Raw genomic sequence first — 27,371 nt, forward strand, 5'->3', positions numbered from 1 at the left:
TTTCAATGAAGCTGGAAAACACTACCTGTTGTTGTTGTCCAGTGTCACGTACTGATTTGACTGGTAAATGTGAAGTGTAAAAGATGTGTACATTCACGTGTTGCTTTCATGTCCACATCTTCAGTTTAACGCAGTAAAACTGCTCAAATTTAAAACCCTGTGATTCTTCTTCATTCTATTCTATTTTTATAAAACATCCTCCTGTTGTTTGCAGACAAAGATTATTAATTTGATATCAACCCTCCTGTCCCTGCGGCCACATTCATTGGAAATCACCACTGATAACACATCTAGGAAGGACGGTCGTATTGTATTCTGACCTCATTAATAGTATGAGGGCGGAGGTACGTGTCCTGCAACTCCCTCTTCTGCCTGATTACACATTTTCTTCATTTTGCAAGAGAAATGAGAAGTGTACAGTGTCAGTGAAAGATCTAGCTTTGAAGAAGGGGAAACTTGCCTCTCCTAAAATCTTGAGGCGAACATTTGCGTGGGTGGTTGTAGCTCTTCTGCAGGTTTCTTCATCTTCAGAGGGCGTTTGGACCTGTGTGGTCGCCATGCCTTCTTACACAGTGACTGTTTCCACAGGGAGCCAGTGGTTCGCAGGGACGGATGATTATGTCTACATTACTCTGGTGGGCACGGAGGGATGCAGCGAGAGAACGCTGCTGGACAAAGCTCTGTACAATGACTTTGAGAGGGGGGCGGTAAGTGACGTTACACTGAGCTGTGAGGATGACTGTGTGACAAACACATTCATTTTTAAATTCTGATGAATGCCGAGCATCAACAACTAGACACAAACGCTGGGTGAGATTGTTTACATGCTGACCTGAAAGAGGAAGACGTTACAACAGAGATGCAACTTGAAGTTGACTCTGTTGAACAACTTTTATTTTGGAGGGAAAAACCAAAAGGAGTAGAAAGAGGAAATCTAAGAAAATATTTGCTGTTGTGAATGTGAAGCAGATTTGATTGGAATATATTAAAATATTTTAAAATATTTTCTCATCTTTTACATTATACTGCACACTGTTCGGTGTAACAAACTGGAGGCCTTTCCACAATGCCACTAAAATGTATTCTGTTACAAATGTAGCCGAAAGATGAGATATAAGTAGTTTGTTATTAGATCTGTCTTCACATAGTGTTTCATAACCATAAAATAACGACAATATAAAGGTGATAAATATACTAGAGATTAAAATAAAAGTAAACAAAACCACTACTAAAGAGATGGTGCTTGTTAAATGTGGGATAAGGTATTACAACCCTTTTTGCCATTGTAATTTGTTGCCCCTTGCAAACCTTTAATATAAGTTGAAAATATATTTTTAATTTACCTAAATAATGTTGTTATTATATAAAATACTAATGTTTGCTTCCTACAACTTTCTCTGCAGGTGTGAAGTTTCAAATGTATTTCAAATGCATTTTTACATATTACCTGTGAAATCCTTACAAAAAGCACATGCGACATTGATGTTTTCAATGGTGACATGTGAAATGTGTTTTACACTTTTTCCTTAAAAAGAACATCAACACGAAACTAACAATACACACCTGATTCACTAAGTTACTCAGCCGCTGACTAAATTGCAGGTGGACTCTTATGACGTGAGGGTTGGGGAGAACCTGGGAGAGATTTTGTTGGTGAAGATTGAGAAGAAGAAGTACTGGGTGCATGATGACTGGTACTGCAAGTACATCACAGTCAAGACCCCTTCTGGAGACTACTTGGAGTTCCCCTGCTTCCGCTGGCTGGTGGATGACAAGGAAGTGGTGCTGCGGGATGGAAGAGGTACATCAGTTAATTTTATTTAGTTTGCCTGACAGACCACCTGCCTCCTCTCTGTCATCAGTCAAAGTCTGCAGTACGAGCTCTGTCCCATCCCTCATGTCTTGTGTTTTTTACAGCATATCTGCCTCAGGATGATAGGACCAGCCTGGTCAAGCAGCACAGACAAAAAGAGCTGGACATGAGGAGGAAAACCTACAAGCAAGTTCACTCTGTACATGCAGTGTGTGGTTGTGTGTTACAGAAGGCTGCGGCGGTTCATTAACAACTCTGCTGTCCTCTGCAGATGGAAGGAGTGGCAGCCAGGCTTTCCTATGAGCATAGATGCTGACAGACACAAGGATTTGCCCCGGGACATCCAGTTTGACAGTGAGAAGGGAGTGGACTTCGTACTGAACTACAGTAAAGCGTACGTGCTCCCTCAAACAGGCCACTGTAGTAAAGCTTTAACAGGTTTACAGTAGTTGTAAGGACAACTGACGTCCCCTCAATACAGGACAGAGTGATTCAGTGGAGCTTTAACCCCTGAGATGTTTTTTATCTTTCATGATGAATGATTTCCTGGAAAAACAGAAGGGTCATTGTGTGTTTATTACCAGGGACATTTGCATTGCGCCTGCATGCAGGCGTGAGAGCTTGCACATACACACAATACCAAAACGAATCCCAAACTGTTTGCATCATGCAGTACTTCTGCTAAACATTGCAAAAATGTCAAAGCTTTGAAAATGATAATGCTATGTGGACTTGAGTAGGTGAGATGGAAAATATATTTCTCATAGTGAGCTTCAAGGGTGTTGACCGAAATGCTAAATCTTATGGTATGATTACATTTATTTAGCTTTTAGGGCTGCTTCTTTCTGCAAAAAAATCATCAGAACAATATAACATGTTTAGAGTTTAATTGTAAACAAAAATGCATCTGATTTTTTAAAGTACTTGACCTTTTTGATATGAATATGGTGACAAATGTGATGATGATGATCATGATGATGATAACTTTCCAGAATAGAGAACCTGTTTGTGAACCAGTTCATGCACATGTTCCAGTCCTCCTGGAGTGACTTCGCTGACTTTGAGAAGATCTTTGTGAGAATCAAAAACACAATCTCAGGTCAGCCTCACATATATGATGTGATGTGATGTGATGTGATGTGTTGTGATGTGATGTGATGTGATGTTATATTATATTATATCTAGAGTATGTGATGCAACACTGGAAGGAGGACTTCATGTTTGGGTACCAATTTCTAAACGGCTGCAACCCCGTAATGATCCGAAAGTGCACCAAACTTCCTGACAAGTTTCCTGTCACTGATGAGATGGTTTCTGTCAGCCTGGAGAGGGAGCTGACTCTGGAGCAGGAAATAAAGGTAGACGGTGTCTGTTTCTGTGAACCTATTCAGTTATGTCTCACTTAAATTGTACCACTGACGTATTGTGTGAATCAATGTTCTGGCTCCAGGCAGGTAACATCTACATTGTGGACTACGAGGTGTTGGAAGGCATCAGTCCTAACTGCACAGACCCGTGCACGCTGCAGTACCTGGCAGCTCCGATCTGTCTGCTCTACAAGAACACTCAGAACAAGATCCTGCCCATAGCCATACAGGTACAGAGATGGTGAGCAGCAAATGACAGAAACATTCCAGTATAAATCAATTTCTTCCTGCCTCTCCCTTGTCCTCTGTGTTTTCCCAGCTTGGGCAGACTCCAGGGAAAGACCACCCGATCTTCCTGCCCACTGATGGTGAGCACGACTGGCTGCTGGCTAAGATCTGGGTCCGCTCAGCAGACTTCCAGTACCATCAGACCATCACACACCTGCTCAGGACTCATCTGATAACAGAGGTGTTTGCTGTTGCCATGCACAGGCAGCTCCCTGCTGTTCACCCTGCGTATAAGGTAAAACTCTGACTCGTCAACTGACAGATTCATTTGATTGATTGATTCATGGATTAATGTTCCTTCTCCCAGCTACTTATCCCACACATTCGTTTTACCATGGCTATCAACACCAAGGCCAGAGAGCAGCTCATCTGTGAGTGCGGCATCTTTGACAAGGTGAGTTTGTGGATACAAAATACAGAAAAACATAATAATCTCAACAGATTTTTCAGTTAAAAGCACCCAAAAAAGGGAGGAAAAGAACCCCAAAAGGCCTTTTACCTTCCTCTAATGAAACGACATGTCAAAGTTATATGTAGACTCATGTGATTTCTTTGCTTTAAATGGGTCATAGTGCATTCAGTAATGAACTCTCAAAAGCACCACAAATAGCTGCAAGAGTAATGAGGGTGATGCTGTATCTTCTCCATCCTCGTCAAGGCAAACGCCACAGGTGGAGGCGGTCACGTCCAGATGATTCAAAAGGCCATGAAGTCTCTGACTTTCAGGTCTCTGTGCTTCCCGGATATTATCAAGGCCCGCGGTGTGGACGACAAGAAGGAGCTGCCCACCTACTTCTACAGAGACGACGGCTACAAGGTGTGGGAGGCCACCAAGAGGTGAAGAATAACTCTTTGTAGGAGTTTTTATAGACAGCACTGAAGAATAGTTTGTGTGTTTGAAGGACAGAAAACAGCCATAACAACAGATAAACAGTGTGGGAACATTTATATCATAGTGTGTGTGTGTGTGAGAGAGTTATTTTCTCTATTCTTCTCTACTTGACTGCTTTCTTCTTTTCCCTCTGGCAGTTTTGTGTCTGATGTGGTGCATATTTACTACACCAGCGATGAGACGGTGCAGGGAGATGAAGAAATTCAGGCCTTCATTAAAGATGTGTGCAGCTTCGGTATGCAGGACTTCGATTACTGTGGTGGGTACACATTACCGACTTCCTGTTGTGTAATTTTTCTCAAAATGTAGCAACTACATTATTTTCCCTGGGAGAGAAGCAGCTCAACCTTCAATATTTGTATTAGTGTTGGGTTTTCTGGAGAAGACAGGTATGTCAGGGAACAGACAGCATTACAAATTCACATCTGTTCTGTTATAGACGAATAGTTTCAGGGTGAAGACAGGAAGCCACAGGATGGTGATGGTGTCACTGTTGCAGTGTTGTAAAAACCCTTCTGGCATTTCTCCATTACCTGCATTGTGCAAGGATATTTCACACAGGGTTTTTGTACAGATATAAGCTCACTTTGTCAATCTTATCTTTGCACAGAATTTCCCAAGTCCCTGAAATCACGTGAGGAGCTGATAGAGTATCTGACCGTCATTGTGTTCACTGCTTCAGCCCAGCATGCAGCGGTCAACTTTGGACAGGTGAGTAATAGATAATCAGGAACCTAACATTCAATATCTTAAATTCATAAGACTGATGTGAAGGGAGTTCTGAAGGTCCACTGACTGTTGAGTGTGTGGGGGAGGAAGTACTCATACCCTTGACTTCAGTAAAACTACCAGAACAACAGCATAAAAATACTCCTTCATTCAAAATCCTAAGTAAAAAAAGTATTATCAGCTAAATGTATTTAATATATCAAAAGTAACATTGCTTGTTCTGAAGAAAAATGGCCCATGTGACTGATATACTATAGTAGATTATATTATTGGATTTCTAATGCTGATGCATCATGTTTTATCTACTACTATAAACAGCAAGGTAGTTTATTCCAGTGATCAGCGGGTCACAAGATAAGTTAAGAAGATCTGCTCCACAAATTTATATTTTATTTATATACTTTTCTCACATTTTTAAGCCCAAGCGAGACAGTTTTTTGAGTAAGGGGGTCATAAGAAAAATTTGGATTGTCACTGGTTTATTATTTAACAATGCATAGTAGTTTCTGTAATGCAGCTAGTAATCACAGCCGTCAGATAAATGTAGTTGAGTAAAAATTACTGCATTCACATTCTGTATCTTTGTGTACATTGTGTGTAGTATGACTGGTGTTCCTGGATCCCCAACGCTCCATCTACCATGAGAAGGCCCCCACCCAACAAGAAGGGCCTGGCAAATGTGAACTTGATCATCGAGAGCCTTCCTGATCGCGGACGTTCCAGCTGGCACCTGGGGGCCGTCTGGGCCCTCAGCCAGTACCAGGAGGGAGAGGTACGGAAAGGGCACCCAGTGTCCAGACACACAGGCAATCATTCTTAAACACACACGTCTCAGTACAGACTGGAGGGTTTAAGGACCAATGCGCCTTGCAGTGCACTTCCTGGCTGAATGACCCGTCTCCCCTCTGTCTCTCTCTCTCTTCGCAGCTGTACCTGGGCATGTATCCCGATGAGCACTTCATAGAGAAGCCAGTGAAGGCAGCCATGGAGACGTTCAGGAAGCAGCTGGCAGAGATAAGCAGCTCTATCAAGAGGAGGAACGACGGAAAGAAGCTGCCGTACTACAACATGTCCCCCGACAAAATCCCAAACAGTGTCGCTGTTTGAGGAATAAAATCATACATCTGCGAAATATTTTGCCAATAGCACATTGAATTTCTGCTGATATCACTCAGATGTTAAAAAACTCTTTGTCACCCGAGTGTGTTCCTGTGATACTTCTGTATATTAAAATGTGCTGACAAAAAAAAAGAGCCTCAACTTTACTAATTGTTTCCTGTCTGCTCCTTCTTCGGTAGTGTAAATCTGAAGTTGTTAAACTGTTTCACATCTGATAATACTAAAATATTAACATTTTCATATATTTTGAGACTGTGCCACTAACAAATCCTGTTACCACATTTAAATTCCAAACACATGGCTTACATTGAAAGACATAACGCATTAAAAGTAACTTCATTTTTATTTGGTTGTTCTTTTTAATTCTACATACTTTGTTCAATAATGGGAAATTAAACTGAAAACACATCAATATTTATTTTTAAAACATAAGTACGTTTACAAATTTTTTACAGTCACTATTCCAAAGTAAATTCACAGACAAACTTGCGGAATGATATCATAAGACAGGGGAACAGTCATATATGTTCAAGTCCAGTCAGCAGTAAACAAATGTAGCTTTATGCAAGTTACACTATTCCCAGACATGATCAAATGTAAGCGACAGGATCAAGACAATGTGCTTAATAGGATTATAAAATGGAGAAATCACTTCATCATGAGAGGGGCACTAAGAAAGAAAGAAAAAAAGAAAAAGCTGCTCTCAGAGAGGAACACGTCTGCTTATAAAAGCGTCCCAAAGTGGCTTCAAATCTTCTGTCTCAGACTTCATGAAAGGAGCCAGCTCCTATAACTAGAAAGTAAACAACAACAAAAAAATCACAATCTGTAGTCCACCTTCTATCTTCCACCTCAAGGAAACTACATGTCTAATTATTCCATGTTGTTTAGTTGAAAAATATGACATGATTAAATGTGATTCTGCAGTTAAATGTCTATACATTTAGGACAATTCATCAAGCATTTTAAAAGCAAGATGGTAGAGCAGATATTCACAATCAAGCTTTTTACAACTCTGATATCTGAACTGCAAAACAAAGAGAAAAAGTGATGTTCAGGTATGTATGCCTGGGAAAAAAAAGTGTAAGTTGCATAAAATTACTAATGAAAGGTTTTCTGTTTTTTTTTAAATGAACAAATTGTACTGTTTTCTTTTAAAAATAAATACAACACAAAATGAAGAAATAATCATTTTATACCCAGAGGACACCCTGGACATTAAACACCATTACATAACTATATAATAGAATATCAACAAAAGGGTAATTGCACTTTTTATCTGTCTATTTGCACTGAGCCTCGCGGGTATCAAAGTTTCAGAGAAGCTTCTCGTTACTAGGTCTTAATCCAACTTGACACACAAAAACTCCCTCGGCTCATATTGTGTATTAAAATTATATTAGACTCCAGATCTCAAGTCACTGTGGGGCATATACACAAGTACAGTATGAATTGTTGCAAAAAACAAAGCACAGATTTCAGTTATTGCTGCTGCTGCTGAGCAGTAATTGTCACACATGTTGGACCGTCGTTGTTCACAGACAGTACACTGGTATCAAAGACAGGTTTTTAATGTGTGAGAGAGAGAGAGAGAGAGAGAGAGAGAGAGAGAGAGAGAGAGAGAGAGAGAGAGAGAGAGAGAGAGAGAGAGAGAGAGAGAGAGAGAGAGAGAGAGAGAGAGAGAGAGTGTGTGTGTGTGTGTGTGTGTGTGTGTGTTGCTGGAATGGCTGCGAGGCTCAACATGAGCCTGGCATCACTGTGCTCCCACATACACAAAGCACTTACAATGACTGTAAGCCCCAAAACACATCGCCCTGAGAAATCAACCGCTGCCTACATCAGACGGCACCTTCAGCTTCTCGCCAGCAGGTGACTCTCCAGTCAGCTCATCAATGAGAGATGACTGGCACTGTATATATCTATACTGTCTGTCACAGGCAGCAAATGTATGTGTGCATGCATTGCATCCGATCGTTCATGCTGAAATAATGCAGTGACAGTATTCAACTTGTGCTTCCTTTTAGAAATGAAAAAAAAAAAAAAAAAGGTGTTGGAGCAATTTGTCTCATTTGAGCAACATGAGGCCAGATGTGAGAAGAAGTTAACACTCCATTGATTGGGAGGCAACATGCTGGCAGTCTTGTGATTAAATACTAAAATAGACACTCTACCATGTGATAAGAGTCTGTTAAAAAGAAAAGAGAAACTTTCGCTGTAACAGAGACTTCTGCTCGTCTGAAACGCTCAATAACAATCATATCTTTCACCTTATACTCGTGCGTTAACATAACTGAAGGGATGGATTGTAAATTTGTGGGTCCTGCAGAGCAGAAATCGATTCAGCAGTCAAATTCAAATACACACAGTTACAGTTTAATCAAAACTATCTATTTGGGATCAATCGACGCACTGCCTGAACGGTGGGAGGACAGACTGAAAATAGGCAGCTGTGAATTTCCCAGGATGTATCCCGGGACTAAGCAAACAAATCAGCATATTAAAAACTGCACATGGAATATCACACTGTAAATACTGTGTCATTCGCATGATAGAAAAACATGAGCGGTGCCGTTTATGCCCAAAGGCTCTCACAATGTTCTCAAGACATGGAAATTATCTCGCAATTTCCCGTGATCAGTAAAAAAAAATCTTGCTTTTCTTTTTTATATTTTTTTTGTTTTTGAAATTAATTTTTTTTAAAGTTTACATTCTCAAAGCCTTCAGAAAGATCATGTTGGGGTACAGAAGTCATGTGGCTAGATTTTCCATTATCTGCATTACAACAGTTTTTTTTTGTATTTCGACTAAAACACTCAGATGTTTCTTTCAGCATGATTTAATTTCTTTAACCACCAATTCCTTTTTTGTCATCCACAGTAGGCTTAATATACATGTATATGTGTGTATGAAGAAATAAAACAGGAGTTTGAAGTTCGAATGTGCTCTCCTGCATGTACAACATATAGAGTAAGACTTAATTCATATTAAAGAAAAAAAGGATAAGAGGAAGGGAGGGGATTTATTGTGGGAACTAAAAAACAAAAGTGCTTCAATGCATGTCCAGATCACGGTCTGGTCGGATCCAGACCAGCTCTGGGCTGACAGACCACAGCAAAAGAGATGGCAGTAGCTGGAATGTTCCAGAGATCCGATGCGTGGCGCTACATACTGATCCACGGAAGTTTAGCCCGAGACTCACAGGAGGTAAAAACAAACAAATCTAACAAACCCACAAGCAAAGAAACCACGCATTAGAAATATGTCGACCTCCGGGGCTGTTTGTGAGTCTGTTTGTCTCAGTCCTGCTCTCCCAGAGGTGTACAAACAAGAGTGTGTGTGTGTGTGTGTGTGTGTGTGTGTGTGTGTGTGTGTGTGTGTGTGTGTGTGTGTGTGTGTGTGTGTGTATAGTGGTATTCTTCAGGCCTCTTCAGACATTTATAGAAGTCAGTAAAAACAGTCCGGTCCTAGGAAAGGAGAGAGACGTGGATTCATGGTGCAGGTGGAGGGAGGGATAAGATAGGATGAATGTGGTAGAAGAAGATGGTCATTGTCTGTCTGTCTCTGTGGACGAAGTGTTGGGAATATAAGACGTCCAGAAGAGGACAGTGGGTCAGTCTGGGATCAGAGGAAGAAGAGTGTGTGGTCGTTCCTCAGTCAGCGAGCATTTCCACAACGGCTGCTCTTCACTGTGGGCCTGTCTGTGTGTGAAGTATGAGTAGTAGGACAACCAATGGCATGGACCGAGTGGTCAGACATGGAGCACCTCCATACTGTAGTCCTCCGTCTCTGTGTACTGGGAGGAGTTTGTGTCCGACAGGGTTGGCGCCAGAGCTTCCTTGTTCTCCAGATTCGGCTCCATGAAGGGCGGCTTCTCTAGTACCAGCTTTTTACACGTGTCTGGCCGGTTCTGGACGTATATGACCCGGTTGTAAGCCTTGAGTCTCCTCCATAGATGGATGTAGACTTTGCACTGGACGTACATGAACACCAGTCCACCCGTAAAGCCGATGGCCACCACCACCAGTTTGGTCCAGAAAGGCCATTCCAGGAGTCCTGAGGAACAGAGAGCAGACAAAAAAGAAACATGTACACCAGTCAAACATAGACCAGAAAAGAAATAATGCAAAACAAATACAAACCAGTTGGGAAATAATTGCATTTTAGTATTACTGTTGCATTAATGTGATAAAAGTCCCTGATTTCTCAGATATTTCTTTCACTGAATTAGATAATATTGATTTTCCAGAAAAATGCATCACACAACACATATCCACAATGTGACATAAAGCTACATATACTGTGATAGAGGATTTAATGCATATCGCTAACTACTTTTGAGAACAGTCTGCACTTACAACTAAATTAAAATAACTAACACAAATAAATGCTCATTGTGTAATCATCTATCCCATGCAGGTTTAAAGTCTGCAAACTGTGTAAAGCAACATGAATAAAAACAAATGGGCGCTCCCTGGTGGCCCCTCATTTCCCGTCATCTCTCCAATGTTTCTGTCCATTTACAGCATTAAATGCCCCCCAAAACAATTACATATAACAAAAAGAAACAAATGACTGCTTGAAAAGTGAGAACACCACTAAAAAAATACAACACTACAGCAGGCTTTAAAAATGGTGGTTAAATGGTGATTTGTAGTAAATTTGCTAAACTGTGCGAAAACATTTCTATGCCTCCTGAGGCAGCATTTCTGCAAATTGCGAAAAAGGAAAAGCCATAAAGCTCCAAGCAAGAGCTAAAAAATATTACAATTATGAGAGTGTGAATATTTGTACCAAGCTGCAGCGCAAAGAGGCATAACAGGGATCTTCAAAAACAACAAGGAGAAAACAAAAATAATCTTTTAAAGATTCACAGCTGTTGGCTATAATATTTCAGGTAGTTTGAGATATTAAGGCAAAGAAGGTCCACAATTGAATTACTAAATCCTACCCTTGATGATAGAATAAATATATGGAATGAAATACAAAAGGCTTCATGTAATGGGAAGAATACAGAGTATAATCAGACAGGTATTAACTATGCTTATATAACTTTATGAGGAGAGATTAACATGTTGTTTGTTGTGTGAGAATATGTCAGTGAGGTTTCTTCTAATTAAGCCACAAAGGATAACACAGAAAATAAATCACAGCATGTTCCTCGACTCAGTGTCTCTCTGCATTCATTAGGTTGGAACATTCAGTGAGGTGGTGTGAATATATATTTGGCTTTAAGGGTGAAGAAGCATTATTTTTATCCTGAAATCAAGGCAGACAAGGGAAGGAAAGGGAAGGAAAGTGCAGTTGGAAAAGAACCAGACACAGCTGACAGAAAAGCTGACACGGAAAACACAATTTGAAAGCCAAAAGGGCCAAAGTTGAAATGTTTACCTGGGATTCTTCCGGCTGCATGAGTAAAGAAAGTGTAAGTATCATGTTTTACCAAAGACACACAAACAGATTGATAGAAATGCGTAGAAATTGAAAGAAAAATCAAGTATTACAGTTGGATGTAACTCATCATGCAATCATAAACATTAAAGCCGTTCCACAAATCAAAGAAGACAATGGAAAACATTTCAAAGCATATTAGATCTTACTAATCTTTGCAAGCAAATTGGGAGAAAAAACATAACCTGGTCTCTGTGTGACTTATCAGAGGACAAACAGGACTGGTGAGGAGCTATTTGGCATCACCATGGTGACTGAACCTGACAGACCACTGGGACTCGAACAAGTCTGAATCATCAGGTCGGGCTAAACAGGCACAGCCTGCTCTTCCATCTGTACGCTGTCTCAGAAGCACCAAATATGCAAAAGAGGAGTGAGCGGCAGCAGACGTGGTGCCAGCGGATGATACAACAGCTCATCATTAAAGCAGCCGTCTCCATTTTTAGCCCCGGTAACGAGAGCACTGCGCTCCGTCAATCAATCTGTCCGTAACTCAGTGCTGCTATCCACTTTGGTAGAGATGGAAATAAGGAGCAGCCCAGGCTCTAGGGCAGCGGTCGGGAACCTATGGCTCGCGAGCCATATATGGCTCTTCCGGTGACGGCATATGGCTCCCAGACAATTTTGAGTTGAAAAAAAAAAAATCAGTTTGGAACTGATTTTAAAATACTTGTGATATTTCTTAATAATACTGTGTCATTTTAAAGTAAACAGAAATTAGTTTTGAAGATAAATTTCACGGGTCACGGGTCACCCGTGGGTCGGGTAGGGAACCAATGGCTCGCGAGCATGTCCGGGTCATTGTAAAGGTGAAGAAATCTATTTTATCAGATAGCCAACTAGTTTATCCGCTTCAACCCTTGTAACGGAAAAGATGGCGAAAAGAAAAAAAGACGATGATTGGTGACGGGAATTCCGCTAGCTTTGCGGGTGCTTTGGCAAAACGAGTGCTTTGGCAAAACCATGCAGCACCAGAAGTCGCATTAAAAGTAAGACATATTTAATTTATTATACGTTAAAAATACTATATGGCTCTCAATTAAATATATTTCGAAATATTTGGCCTTTATGGCTCTCCCAGTCAAAAAGGTTCCCGACCCCTGCTCTAGGGGCTGCTGAAGGGACTATTTAACTCCTAGTCACGTTTTCCTCTTACTTTGACGTTTTAAAAAGACCATAACGCCGTACTGACCACTTGCTTAAACTATCTACAGTCAGCAATAAGTCACATAAGAAGACTTATGTACAGCTCAGTGTAGCTTTAGTGTAGTGGTTTAACTACACAAAACACAAAGTACTTGGTGTTAACGCTTCTCTAGTTAGCTCACTATTTTACATGTTATATCCTATTTGTTTAATCTGACACACCTGTAACACTCTGTTACCTTTGGACAGAGCCAGCCTAGCTGTTTCCAGTCTTTATCCTAACTAAAGATTCTGACTGTATCTTCAAATATAGTATAAACACACAAGAGAGGGTCTTTTGTTGACGAGACTAATCACTGAAGATACTTTCAACTTGTAATTTGAATTCACATCACGCACACACAACCTGATTTAACTCCCTTGAAGAAGTTAAGGATGAACCAAAACCACCTCACTCTAAAAAGTCATAATCTCAATTTGGATCTTATAATGATGGATGTAAAGATCTACTTTTAAAATCTCTTTTCTTTTATCTCTGAACTTTTATGGACCACAGGTCTGAAATCAAAGCGAACTGAATTGAAGTGAAATTCCAAAATACGAACGGACAGAAGATAATCTCTGAAAGAATCTCAGCGCACTCGTCTACACATTTGTTCGTGCCTTTGATGCCCGCGGAGCTTCTGCAAGTGAATTACGCCGACACATATTCCAGTCTTAGAGAACATTTCACACTATTTGAACTCAATACTCACACTGCTGAAATAACACTACAGTTATGCAGATTTGTCATTAAATACTGAACATGGATGACATTCTAGAATGGATAACATCCAACCGCAGCCAACACAAACAACAACGTTACGTCAATGTATGTTTGTGTGTGCGTCCCAGTCGGCGCTGACCTTGTTTGATTTCCTCCGCTGTTCTGTCGATGAGGACGTACAGCGACCACACCACGCAGGTGATGGCGATGACATGGAAGGTGACCGAACACATGATCTTCCTTCTCTCGCTCGCCGTCATCTGTAGCTTCTCCCACTGCAGCAGAGAGCAGGAGAGGACAAAGGAGGAACATTTGAGGAGGTCAACTATACATTCACACGCAAAGACTGGAGCTTTCAAAACACACACTCAACACTTAAAGCGATAAAACTGAATTGTCTCTCAGCAGCTCAGAGTGCGAGCGAAATATTTGTTGGAGACCGTTCGGCTTCTGTGATCAAGATCCAATGCTGCATAACGTTTCTTGGCATAGCGAGTAAAACAGAGAAGAAAAGTGCGTATACAGCCCACAGAGGCCAGCTACCTCGTCTGTCATTGGCTTCACAATACATTATCAGGAACTGAGCCCAACACAAAATTCAATGCCGGCACCATCAGATCAGTTCTGTAATTAAGCTGTATAGCCTCTCAACATCCAAAATGCATTCCTTTGATTGCAGGGTCATTTTGAAGAGAAGTGGGAGTTGCAGTGCGAGATGAAACCAAGCACCCTTTGATAAACACTTTACACCGAGACCGACACCCTCATCTCATCTTTGAACAACTTCAATATTCACCAGTGCCATTCAGAAGCTATTAACAGCTGAGCATTTGTTTAAGGCCCTTTGTGCAGCTAATGAAGGGTGGAGGAATTTTAATTAGTGTCCTGCTATCTCCAGGCCACAGCGATTGATAAGAGCCGTTAATGGGAGTGTGCCATCTCTGCCTCCTCCTCCCCAACGAGCTCCACTGAAAACCGCTTCAAAAATCGGTGTCATGCTTGTGTTATCCGTGTGACAGATTGGAGGCAGCTTTTTGGCATTTTCTGCGTCACCTCTAAGTTCGGACACTTGGAAATGCAATGAGGCTGAACTAATGAACGAGTGCATTAATTGACTTCAGACAAATATGCACACATACAACTATGTCTTACCTTGCGCAGTGGTTTGAGCTTGGTCTCCATAATGAACTCGTATTTACAGAGCTCACAGCAGCGAGTGTCAGAGCTCTTGATCCACTGCTGTAGACAGGACTGGTGGACGAAGCGCAGGCTTCCCGTGCAGTGGCACGGTGTGATAAGAGGACTCTCGTCATCCCCTTCACAGTGACAAATCCTACAGGAGCCAAAGAAAACAGTCAACACTAAGCTAGGAGGCAAGGCCGCTGTAATAGGAGGAAGACACGGGAGAGAAAAGATCAAAAAGAGAAAAGTTAGCAGGCAAAGCTGACATATTTCCCCAAACTCTAGGAAACTCAATGCTCATTTATTCCACACTTGCCATCGATATAGGAAAGCAAGACAGGTGGAAACATTATTTCACAAATATTGAGACGCTGAATGCAGAAGACAACACATGTCCCACATGAATAAACTCAATCAGGTCTAACTCATTTGATTCAAAGCACTTCATTTGTAAATCAAAATGACATTTTCAGAAAATAACCACCTGTGTTCTCGCAACGTCGCAGCACAAAATAGATCAAAGCAATTTGAATCTCCGCAGTTGTAGCAGCAGCAATCTTAAGTCTCTATGTTGGAAGATTTGATACAAGTTGCCTGTAATGATCTGTTCTTATGAACAGCTTATAAATTGGATATTATTCACTATTAACTATATAACATTGAATATTGATACACAATTTTTAGGTTGCTTTGATTCAGTTTGCATTTGTACTACAACCACAAATACTATTTCTGCCTTTTATATATCACTTTTAGCCAGCTATTTATTAATTATATATACACATATATACACACACACACACACACACACACACACACACACACACACACACACACACACACACACACACACACACACACACACACACACACACACACACACAGACTTCTCTGCTCGCTCGCTAAGGTAGTTTTCAAGTCTATTTGAGCCAGTTGTGGAGAAAGCTATTGGATGCCTGTGCTGATGGTGAATAACTCTGTATGTCAAATACCCTCTGGGGTAGAAATACCTCTGGTCACTTCTGTAATACAACTTTTTCTTCTCAAATCTGGTAATTGTTGAAATGCTACTGCATCTAATTGCATTTAATTTAACAGGTGTCTGGTGTAACATGATTTTCTCAGTAACAAAAACCAATCATATTTTAATATCAGACCGAAGCAACCCTTGCTCCTCTTAAAGTTCATCACTGACAGGTTGGAGGGCTGGAGCTATTAGTCACCTACATTAAGGAGGTGTGCATTCGTCTGATGCAGAGATAGATGTGAGAATCCAGACTTTGTATGTACAACACAGTTTCACCAGTAGGCCAGCGACAGTCTGCCAAAGCAGTGAGTTTTTCAGTTTGTTACGGCACAAAATGAGAGGTTGGAAAGGGTTGTTAGAGACCTCGTCAAGTCAAGTCAATATAAGTATACACACAACTTGCATGAAGCAAAAACTAAAGTTATTATGATCTCAGAATTTAACGTCAGGACATTGGCCTGTTCAGACCAGGGCCTCCAGGGAAAATCTGCTTTTGCATCTTCAAACACAATACAAATACAACATGCTGCACAAGGGAAGATGCAAGCAGTTATTTAAACCTTAACTTCAAGTCCACCTTTTCTACCGATTTTGAGCAGCAGATGCATAAATGAGGAAAGGCGTCTGCTGTGTTTTCCCCTGAGTGAGACGCAGAGAGCAGTGGCTCCTCTCTCTAGGAGAACAAATAAACAAAGGCATTGAAAGATGGTGGAGAAGAGAACAGGTTGTTCAAATAGGTTTGTCGTTATCCCAGTTAAGGGGAGGATAAGAACACGTTGAGAAAGTGAGCGAGCAAGATAACGTCTATTTGCAGACTACACTGATCTGGCCAAAGCGTTACAAGATTAAAAGACAAAGTGAACAAAAGAGGATAGAAATAGGTCATATCAATGGGTTTCTCAATAGACGAGGTGGAGGGAGTGGAATGAGGAGCGAAGGATCAAGGGATAGAGGAGGCACAATTAACATCTCTGGAAGAGTCTTTTTTCTATTGGTTATGGCTGAGCTGCTTTGTTTGTGTGATTGTTGTTGTATGGATCACAAGATGATGAACTGCAGATTCTCTTCCCACACATACTGTTGTGTACCAGCCTGAGGACCTGGACTATCTTGGTGCTCATAACAAGGGTTGGTTGGCACTTGCTGAAATGGATTTGATAAATTATTCTAATGTTACTGTTTGTTGTTTTTTTAAACATAGGAGAATATAACAGAAAAATCCCACCTCCACATGCAGTCATGGTGGAAATAAAGTGATGAGTAAACAACATGAGTGGAGGAGGACTCCAGGGATCTTGCGCTGAAAAATGTAGGTTTCATGCTAGATGTCTGCTAGATTGTCTGTAAACTGCTGTAAAAGACACTTTAAAAATAGAGATCTCACAAATGGAGCAAACAAAATTCAGCCATTCAAAGTGACGTGTGCTTCATCAGTACATTTAACGGAATAATCCCAAACAGCTAAATTTACAGCAGCACATTCCAAGCACCGTTAGGCATGGGAGGGAAGTTAAAATTAAATTTGCATCACTTCAGCAACCAGAACACACCCTGTTTAACAGTGATTTGAAGATGACAGAGGGGCCATTACAGTATGTCAGCAATAAAATATGTGAAGCAAAACAGAGTCGGGAAATCACAAGCACCACAAGCTGAGAGGAAACAAGCTTGGCCACATTACAGCCCTGGTGAAGCATTCACTTTCTTCCTGTTCACTCTTGTCTGTTTCCTCATACTTCTCCTGTGGCAATCGATTGACCTTTGCCCTCTTCACTACCTCAATGTGTTGCTTTCAGATCCCCTCCCTCCAGCTATTCAGTGCCCTGCCCTGGACCTGAAATTATTATTATTCATATATTTTCAAATTAATATTTTGACACCATCTGTTTTTATCTTTGCATTTCTGCTAAACATATTTTCATGGGGGAGGTATGGGGCAGAGTGTGACATCTGAGGCGTTTGTTCTCAGCCTGTTGTCAGTCTGAACAGTTTAAGCTCTACTGTACATTCTGTCAGAGACACGCCAATCAGAGAAAAATACATTTCAATTAAAGGCAGCACCACTGGAAGCCATATTCCTTTTGACTTCTTTCCACTCTCTGCACACCTTAAAAAGTTACTTGTCTCCATTTCTGTGGCCGTGCTTGCCTTAAAAAAAGAATATAACATTTTCTCAGAAACTACATGAATAACATAGACTTTAGTGGTTCATATTAGAAGACGTGGAAACTTAAAGGTACTCTGTGATTATTTTTAATTCCAGCAGCTCTATGGAACCATGTTTTTGTCCCCGTTCTGTTTGGACTCTACTAGTACGTGCACGAGGACCACAGAGGACACAGAGCATGCAAGCCTTAAAACACCAAGAAGAAGGAAAGAGGCGAATGCAATAATTAACATTTACTTCAAAGGTTGGCCATGTTTATCAAATGACAGAGGGGTTAAATGACACCCGGTTTATGCCTTTCTGCTGATGTGGCAGTAAAAGGCAGGTAAAAAGACAACTACAATGCAGGATTTTAAAATATTTACAGAAAGCAGCTTTGGAAATATTTAAGAGGAAGAAAATGCATTTGTCAGGATACACACAAGGTGTTTTGATGAGAAATGTGTTTGTACTTTTACATTTCTCTACAAAGAGACATTTCTGATAAGGAATAAGACTCATCATCATTCATTTCAGAAATGTCATCAGTATAAGAGCTAATAATTAACATGCCACACACACACACACACACACACACACACACACTCAACGCTCTAAGCTCACACTTCAAGCCACCTGACAGCACAAACACGATGTGTTTGTGCGCAAGTGTGTGTGCGCTGAGACTACGAAGGCTATTTGAAGCCAATAATCTGTCTCCTGATCTCTGAACTGGTCACCTTTCCAATTCTAAGCTCATGTTTCTCTCTCAGCCCACAGCTGACGTACTGTATAAGACGTATAATCTGAAATGGACTACATGCACAGACCACAGCTGAGGGGCCAAAAACAAGACAGACACATAAGTGACATTCCTTTGTCCTTAAGACTTAACCACTATCAATCCAGTGAACAGCTTCCAGGCGGAGTATTGACAGACAGATACTGTAACCCAGAAGTTCTCTACGTGATCTAGGTAGGGCTCAAATTTTATTTCTTGGCGACTTAGAAACATCTACGCTACCCAGCCTGATCTGTAGGGGCCACGCAGTCGTGACCTGGTCTGTAATTAAATATTTCTCTTACAATCTGTCCTTCCTAACAGACTGGCTCAGCCTATCAGATTGCACACAGACTGCCATGTGAAAAAGTTGACGACCCTGTTGACCCAATAAGACAGACGCTGGTTCAAAGTCTATTATTCTGCTTCTGTTACACAATTTCTGAGACGAACACACACTTCAATCCCAAATACTATTACATGTTCTACCCTGACCTCTGCCCTTCTATCTTTTACTTAACGTTGCAATTGCCCCCCAGTCCTGTCTCTACTGCAAAGATTAAAGTTTACAGACAAAATCAATCACCAATTTTCGCAGCCTAAGACACGTTAATGCCTCATCGATCTAGTAACACTGAAAAATGATTCTAAACACAGCGTGACAGCACCGCGAAAAACATGGCACACCCTTGAGATAAATTTGAAGTGAAATGAAATGGCATGAAATTAAATGAAGTTATATTTCTGTTCTAGACACATGAGGGGTTGAATCAGTACAGCTTATGGTGTTGCAGTGTGTGTAGACTAAAGCATCTATGTGTAAACTTCTCCTGATTAACAACTCTACTTCGAGCAGGGGTTTTGAGGACATATGTGTCTGAGGTGTACGATATTTGCTAGGTAGTTACACTACAGGATGAGAAGCTCCCACTACTCCACAGGGCTCTGGGGTTTACTGCCACTAACGGCACAGGGATGGTCTACCAAGTCACAGGGTTAGCGACTTGGTAGACCATCCAAGTCATACCATCCAGACAGTCACCCACCTGCACCAGTCTCCAGATAGTGAATAGGGTGACAGTGGCTCTGTTTTCTCTGACAAAGGGGAGGGGCAGCAGTCCAGGTCGACGTCCTCATCCATAAAGCACAGGGGGGCTAAAAGAGCTCCGGTCCCAGCCATGGTGACTGTTTTTGGGGTGGCCAGCTGGCCCGTTCTCCTTAGAGTTGTACTGAGTCGGTCCTCTTCGAACACGTCATCGTCTCCCAGCAGATCCTCGACAAGGAACCCTGACTCACTGCCTTCCAGCAGGACGCTAGCGGACTTGGGGATGTGGAGGTTGGAGGCGTAGCTGCCCAGCTCAGAGCACTGCAGGCTGGCCGAGGTAGAGGATCGAGAGAAGGGGAGGAGGAGACGGAGGAAGTTGGCGCTCGGAGAGTGATGAGGGTTGAGGAGAGTGTTGGAAAGAGGAGGAGGAGGGGCATTAATGGCAGGGGCAGATGGGAGATAATTTGCGGGAGGGATGCCCAACATGTATTTGTAATTGTTGGTGAAGGCAGGGACGAGGTGGGGGTGGGTGCATGTTGAGAAGGTCGGATCTGGGATCTGGTGTGTGGGTGCTGCAGCCAGCTTGCCGTTGAGTGTGTGCGCCCTTCGATCCGAGCCGGTTGGCTGAGCGGGCAGGGGCTTCAGCTCCAGCTCTCCCTCGGAGCAGGTGCGGTCTATAAAGTGCAGACCGCGGCAAAGACTGTCCACGCGTTGGCCCACGTCATTTAGAGACACAGAAAACCTGAGCGCCCCGCTGGGGTGGATGTTGACGGAGGAGGGGCGCAGCAGGGAGAGCCAGTCTCGTTGTTTGGCATGTTTAGAGGCTGGTAGGGCTTCCGTGCAGAGGGTGGTGACTGAAATACCTCCTGAACCTTGACAGGTTTTACCGTTTGAATTCAACAGAACCACTGCAGTCTGCTTCTGATAGTCCTGAACCTGACTGCTGGTGTGTAAGTGTTTGTGGATGTGTGTTTATGAAAGAGGAATGTGATTGAAGACAGTGGTACGGGACAGCAGGAGAAGGAAAAAAAAAGAGAAATGGAAAACAACATCATGCATTTGAAAACAAAGGAACTTCAAAAAAGGAGCTAAAAGATTTTGGGTTTTCAGTTTTGCCTCTGCATGGAAATAGCAAACAATGGTTGACCCATGTTACAATAAAATCACATTTGTGTTCATATCAGTGAAATGAGGTGGCTTGTACCTGCAGATGTCCTGGCTGGAGGGGGAAACTGACGTCCTGGAGAAACTGCATGGAGCGTTGACTGAAGTCGGGCTCCCCGCCTGAGGAACAAAACAAAGACATAACTGTATAAATAACTAGTGTATTATTTAACAGACAGGATTAAATCATATTCCCTGTGTTGCCAGGGAAGTTCCTGTGTGTGGTGAGAATCATCAGTGCCTGAATCTGATTTTTATAGAAAGAGTAAACGCATGTCACACACCGATACATTGGATGATAAAAAGGAATAAAACACAATACTGGCAGCTAATCTGTCTGATTAAAGTTGTGCCAGTAAAAATCTGTCTCGATGAGTCACAGAGCAGGTGAAACACCAGGCTGCCACGGAGCGAGGCGCTCAGGAGACGGACTGCGAGACAGAGGGAAAGTTATGAGGAATGAGGCGCTGAGAGAGACACAGCTGGAGGACGTGAGGCTGTAGACTTGTTCAGCCTCCACAGAGAATTTTGAACAGATGCACGGCCAGGTACAAGGATGATGCCTTCAGCATTATCTATTGTGGCTTTCACTAAAATCCAAATGGGATGAGGATAACTTTAAATGGTTTAAAAGGAAACTTCTGGTATATTTCAACATTTTCTATATTCATTACTATTTATACTGTACTATCTTACACATATGCTGCTGTAACTCCTTATAGACCGACACAGACCAAAGCTAAATGAGTTACTTTGCGCACTGCTCCACTGTTTTGCAGTTTGAGCATGAATAGACGGATGTGGCCGTTCCTCAGCTAAAGAGTTTCTATATCTGGAAAAACGAAAGACTTTCAGAGCATCGATCAGCTCTTGGAAGTTGTGGAACCTCTTTCCTTTTTTCCAGCCATGGTCACAACAGCTGACGGCCAAGCTTTTCCAGGATAGTGTGATTTTTTTTCCTTGGACACAGTCTCCCAGTCTTTATGCTCGGCTAATTCTACTTCTTATATTAAGTATGTCGACAGCTCGAGAGTGGTATCAATCTGCTCATTTAAGTCTCAAAGCGAACTATTCCTTTAACAATGTATCCAAAGTGTGACAGAATACATATTGGGTAGGGAGCGACGTTACACAACGGGATCAGTGTTTGGGTCGCTAACATAAAGATATGGGAGGCCTGGTCATTTCGATAAGAAACTAATTACCTATTGATTTAATTTCTAACTAAGGGGAAATTTATGGCTCATGGCCCGACACCAATCAATACAAAATTCAATATCTAGCTTTGCCCTTTGGTCTGTTTTTCTGAACAGCACAGCTTCTCCTTTCACAAACATGCTGTCTCTCTCTTTTCTATTGTCCTTTTATAATTCATCCAAGGTTGCTTTTAATGTCTCTTTAAAATTCAATTTAATTTTCCTATTTTAACAGCTAATATTTCAAGGCTGCTGTTTGGGGCTCCTGCAGGCGTCTACAAAATGAACAGACAGCTCTGAGAAGTGCGTGAGATACAAAAAGATCAGATCAAAGCAATAACACATTATTATAGCACCCATCACTATATTTAACTACATGCTGATTCAGCTCTTACACTTTAACAATGACTAAAAAGAAGAAACACATGCTAAAGCATCATGGGAAATCTGTAAACGAAATCTGTAAAAAAGTGGCAGATCATGTTTACACTAATCATTAATGACACTGGATGGTATCTTTGTTCCTTATTTTATTCTTCAACATAATGTTCCAGTGCCGTGCTTCCTCTGTTAATCATTCATGTTGTCATCTTTGGGAGCTGCCTGATAGATAACTAACTCTGTCTCTGAGCAGACGCAAACAGCAGTGGGAAGAGAGTCCAGATAGTAATGATTTGATTAACTTCCTAACGGCCTGTATGAGTCTTCAGACATCTGCTCTCTAATAACTGCCCTCTCTTATGACGAGGACCGTTGATGAGCAAATGAGTGCCACCATTTAATGGAGAACCAAAACACTGCAGGTGCCCATATCTCAACCACTGATGAAAAATTGTGTCAAGTGGCCACATTTTACTTTACAAACTTTGAAAATAAACATATATACACTTTAATTTATCCACTCAGTTCGTGTTTCATTCTGTTCTTTGGCTCCGATGTGCTAATTAGACATAATCCAGCCTTCAAAACATACTGTAATGAATCCTTGTTTATTATGCTCTCTCAAGTCATTATCATAACTACTAATTTCACCTCTCTCCTTAAGCACTCCCACTATCCACACATACTGTAAATCATCCTCTTTCCCTGCATCTCTTATTTCTCTAACACCTCTATTATCACATCTGCTATTACCTCAGCCTTCATTCTTCTTTTAACGTCTCCATCTGTATCTTGAGAGAACGATAGCCTCTCATTTTCTAACCACAGGGGAAAATGAACTTTAAACTTTTGTTGTCTCATGTTTCTCTGGAGATCTTAGTGTTAAAGTGCTTCATAGAATTCTCTACTAGCTGTAGCGCTGACATGATCAGTTTACAAGTCATTCGAGAAGAAAACAAAAAATTAGTTTGATTCATTTTTAAAGCAATCTTTCAAGCAAAACACTTTCTTGTTGCAGATTCTCCAATGTGAGAAGATAGCATTAAATAACCGCCAACCAGATGTTTGGCTGACTATCAACAGCAGCGCACGAAGCAGTCGGTCGCTGCTTTGTATCTTTATGAGGACTGTAATAGTTTAATTCCTTCCCAAACGGTGAAGGAGGCATCGCACAGCTCCCTGGCACGATGCTAAAAAGAGAAACAGCAACAGCTAAGCCTCCTGACCTCGCCGAGTGGAAAATCTACTCCTGCCAAATCACCGGGCAATCCTCAGGCTGCTAAGGCTTTCAGAGCAGCTCTTTTATATTACACACTGACCATTGCTTCATTTAACAAAAATGCTGATTATTTGCCCTCAACTACATCTTTCTTCCACAAATCTCCAGACAGGAATAGCTCGATAACAGACACCTTCCAAATACATGAATCAATGAACAAACAAAAACCCAGCAGGTGAGAGATAATGAGTTTTTGGCTTCAGATACACGTATACGTTCATATCTAAGACTATACACCTTAATCCTCCCACAGTGACAAGCTCACTGATTGAAGCAATATCATCTTTATGAAAGAATTCACCCTCTGGCTAAATGCTGCAGCTTGTTTTCCTGTTATTATCTCTCTGTCCTGGTGTGCATCTCATGGCAGGTATTCCAGCGAGTGTTGGAAGTAACTGGAGAGTGGATGTTTTTTGAGTCATCCTTAAAGAGGACAACGCTGTTTGATTAAAGAAAAACCCACCAACAGTTCAGCGACTCTACACAGAAAAGGGACCACAAGTATCCTGCCAGGTTATCAGTCTAAAACTAGAGCAGGTGCTTTGACAGAATGAACAAATTCTTGGGTTGCTTGAGATCTCACATACAAATCATCCAGACTGTATTGTTGTGCCAAGCTGGAGATGTTATGAAATCTTCCTCTCAAGCTGATGCTGTGGTTATTTATGTAGAGAGATATATTTTTAAGTAGGTCAACGAATGGATACAAGCACATTCATTTTTGATTTGATCTGACATGAGCTAGTGATTCAGCTTGAATCTGTGCCATGTGAAGCAATGCAGGGTTTGTTTTGGTGTCTTTATTTGGAGTCTGGCTGCAGCTGATGTGGAAATGAATGAAAACAAACACGCGTTCGTCGAGATCATCCATTAAATGGTCATCAGCAGTGGCACATGAGTAAAGTAACTCATGGTCTTACTAGCTGTACATTTTACGGTGATCAAAAAAAGTGCCTTTATCATTAATTTTTTTGGAGCTTTGGAACATAAATTAACATCTTTAACAGTCAGTTTAAGCTGTATGTCAAGAGCTTGGAGAGGACTTCTTATATTTCCTTGCTCAGTGATCCAAACTGGTCTAGCAATTCAAACCAGCAACCTTTCCAGTCACAAGCTGACTCAGCATCTTTTCCCAGTAGACTTGTCTGTCCAGAGAACAATTAAAACAGATTTGAAACCTACCAGTCAGTGGTATTTCCCTTTAGGAATGAGCAGGAAGCACCAGCTGGCAGGCAGCCTGCTGGTTATTAATTAAAGCTGTCAAATTTAAGAGCCTTGTTCATACTTTATGTCTATCCATTACAGACATTTGTCAAAGGAATGGCAGTCTAGGTAGGACATTTAATGACAATGCATGTTATCCAGAAACAGCTAGCTGACTAAATTCACCCTTCCATTTAGGCACACGATACCTGGAACTTCGATCTCTTGGCCATCTCATGTGTGTGTGTGTGTGTGTGTGTGTGTGTGTGTGTGTGTGTGTGTGTGTGTAGAAAGAAAGCAAGTGCAACAAGAGAAACTTCTATCATCCCAACTTTTCAGATGTGACTAAACCCTCAATCATTACCATCACATATTCAGTCTAGTTTAAACAATAAAACTGAATACATAAATGTTTGAAATAACCAGGATCCCAAGCCACTGTGCAAGATTCATATCTGAGCCAAACAAGGCATGTTTAAACTGATCAGTTTCAGCTATTTTAAGCCTCATCAAACTATCCTGCCACAGCAGCTCCAGACTGAAACTGTTGTCTCTGTAGACACCAAACACAGCCGTGTTGGGAAACCATTAAACAAATAGTTTGACATTTTGGGAAATAATAGTTTTCTTACTGAGAGTTTGATACCACTCTCATATCTGTCTGCTAAAATTAAAAACAACTAGCCTGGCTCTGTCCAAAAGGTAACAAAATCCACCTACAAGCATGTCTGAAGATCACTAATTGACATATCGAATGTTCTTTCTTTAATCTGTTGAAACAGCTAAGTGTAACAACGTCAAATCGTAGTTTTACAGGCTGTTATGTGCCAGATCAGCTACGGAAAGTCAATTATATAGAGGTAATGAGTATAGAGTTGTTTATGATTATCCCATTGAAAGACAGACTGTATACTCACTGCAGTTGTGTACACACACAATTTTACAATGCAGTGGATGGATGTAATGAACATTTTGGGTCTGTTCATTTTTGGTTTCGCTATCAAATCAGTAAGAGAGTGAGATAAGCCTTTATTAATTCCCAGAGGGGAAATGCAAACGTTGCAACAGCAGAAGGACTAAAATAACTATAGATAAATAAAGAAGAGCAGAAAAAAATAATAATTACAAATGTATAACATAAAAAAATAAGAATAGAAATTAAAAATATAAACTATATAAGAGCAATTAAACTCAGTGTAGATACATGTAGAAAATGTATATTGGGTTCAATGTCTGCAGTCTACATATGAGAGTCTTTCTTATTTTTTTCATTACCCCAGTTTTACCACATCTGTTATCTGCAATCACATGGAAATAGAAGTGAATTCAATAAGAGTTCAATTCAATAAGTCAATAACAATTAGTGTGTCAGTTTATGTAAGGTGGTCATTGTTCGTTTTACTAAGCCATACCACCTCTCTGGTCTGAGAGTGGCACATTGTCTGAAGAAACACTCTATTAATGGTTCTCCATAGCTGTGGCCATGGACATAGGTAATTGCTGGTATATTTTTCCCTCAGGTGCAATAACTTCCCTCTCCCTCATGTATAAACGGTGACTGGCTTGTGGATCAAACATTATTGCAGGAGCGGTCCCCTGGTGAGGAAGTGACCTTGACATCTGTTAGCACAAGTAAAGTGTTTATCCTATAAGAAGCTCAGGTGAACAAGGATTGAAACCCTGGAGTCAGTAGGTTTGCCTGAGAGAGCGAAGACGAGGAGGGAGGAAGGAAGGGAAGAAATAGAGAAAGACAAGAGTCACAGAGAAACATCCTGTCTGGAGGTTGATCAGAGGGGCAGCTCTGGTTGTGGTGATGTGATTCAAGGGGGGCAGGTTATCTATCAGCTACTCTCACTCCACTGCATGTCTGTCCATCTGTCCTGCCAATCTCTGCCTTCATCCACAGCTCACCTCACCGCCGCCCTGCTGTCTTCTCTCTCTCTCTGTGGCGGAGGAAGTCGATACATCATTCATTCAGTTTCTTCCCCATTTGTGTGTGCTTTGCTCACCTTTGATATATTGCTGGACCTGCTTGCAGAATGACCCAGAGGCTTTTCATTCTGTAAAAGAGGAAAAGAGAGACAATTAAAGTGGGTACAAAAACTAAATTCAGAAACAGATAAATGCTGTTCAATCTGCGCATGCATCCTGCACAGTCAAAACTGACATATTTTTGATCTGCATTACTCTAAATTTGTCATGAGCGTGTGCTATTTGACCATTTGAAACAGAACGAACATCCACAGGAAATGTTTGCAAATGTAACTTTTAACAAGACACAAGACAAAGAGTCCACATGTGTAGAACCTAAAATAGGCACCCAGCTGCTTGGAGCTAAATGCTAACACTAGCATGGTAATATGTTCACAATGACAAATGCAAACATGCTGATGTTTAGC

The 27,371-nt window shown here is 41.3% G+C and overlaps 2 protein-coding genes across 3 annotated transcripts in view; one reads left to right on the plus strand and one right to left on the minus strand.

The window, feature by feature from the left end:
• The first annotated feature begins 433 nt into the window (after positions 1-433).
• alox5a (arachidonate 5-lipoxygenase a) lies at positions 434-6,340 on the plus strand. The gene is made up of 14 exons (XM_068717506.1): positions 434-707; positions 1,603-1,801; positions 1,918-1,999; positions 2,085-2,207; positions 2,806-2,912; positions 2,999-3,171; positions 3,264-3,410; positions 3,500-3,703; positions 3,776-3,862; positions 4,127-4,305; positions 4,498-4,619; positions 4,971-5,071; positions 5,691-5,861; positions 6,017-6,340. The coding sequence occupies exons 1-14, from the start codon at positions 558-560 to the stop codon at positions 6,194-6,196; spliced, it is 2,025 nt and encodes a 674-aa protein (XP_068573607.1). The 5' UTR covers positions 434-557; the 3' UTR covers positions 6,197-6,340.
• A 266-nt stretch (positions 6,341-6,606) lies between these two features.
• The window catches only part of marchf8 (membrane-associated ring finger (C3HC4) 8), a 69,872-nt gene continuing 49,107 nt past the window's right edge, over positions 6,607-27,371 (minus strand). The window contains exons 3-9 of one of the 2 annotated variants that reach the window (XM_068722227.1): positions 26,982-27,032; positions 20,948-21,033; positions 19,751-20,692; positions 14,721-14,901; positions 13,708-13,843; positions 11,597-11,611; positions 6,607-10,261 (exon numbers count right to left, since the gene is read on the minus strand). In XM_068722227.1, coding sequence (XP_068578328.1) covers positions 9,957-10,261; positions 11,597-11,611; positions 13,708-13,843; positions 14,721-14,901; positions 19,751-20,692; positions 20,948-21,033; positions 26,982-27,032 — 1,716 coding nt within the window. In that variant the 3' untranslated portion in view covers positions 6,607-9,956. The remainder of the gene's footprint in view (positions 10,262-11,596; positions 11,612-13,707; positions 13,844-14,720; positions 14,902-19,750; positions 20,693-20,947; positions 21,034-26,981; positions 27,033-27,371) is intronic. The other variant, XM_068722219.1, reaches the window with a different exon arrangement.

This window comes from Cebidichthys violaceus, unplaced genomic scaffold, assembly GCF_023349555.1.
Source record: "Cebidichthys violaceus isolate CVI_PGR_0920_01 unplaced genomic scaffold, fCebVio1.0.p SCAF_10, whole genome shotgun sequence".
Lineage (NCBI taxonomy): Eukaryota > Metazoa > Chordata > Actinopteri > Perciformes > Stichaeidae > Cebidichthys > Cebidichthys violaceus.

Coding starts and splice junctions, on each gene's coding strand:
- alox5a (XM_068717506.1), top strand. CDS start 558: ATGCCTTCTTACACAGTGACTGTTTCCACAGGGAGCCAGTGGTTCGCA. Junction 2,000..2,084: donor ATGAGGAGGAAAACCTACAA/GCAAGTTCACTC, acceptor TGTCCTCTGCAG/ATGGAAGGAGTGGCAGCCAG. Junction 3,704..3,775: donor CTGTTCACCCTGCGTATAAG/GTAAAACTCTGA, acceptor TCCTTCTCCCAG/CTACTTATCCCACACATTCG.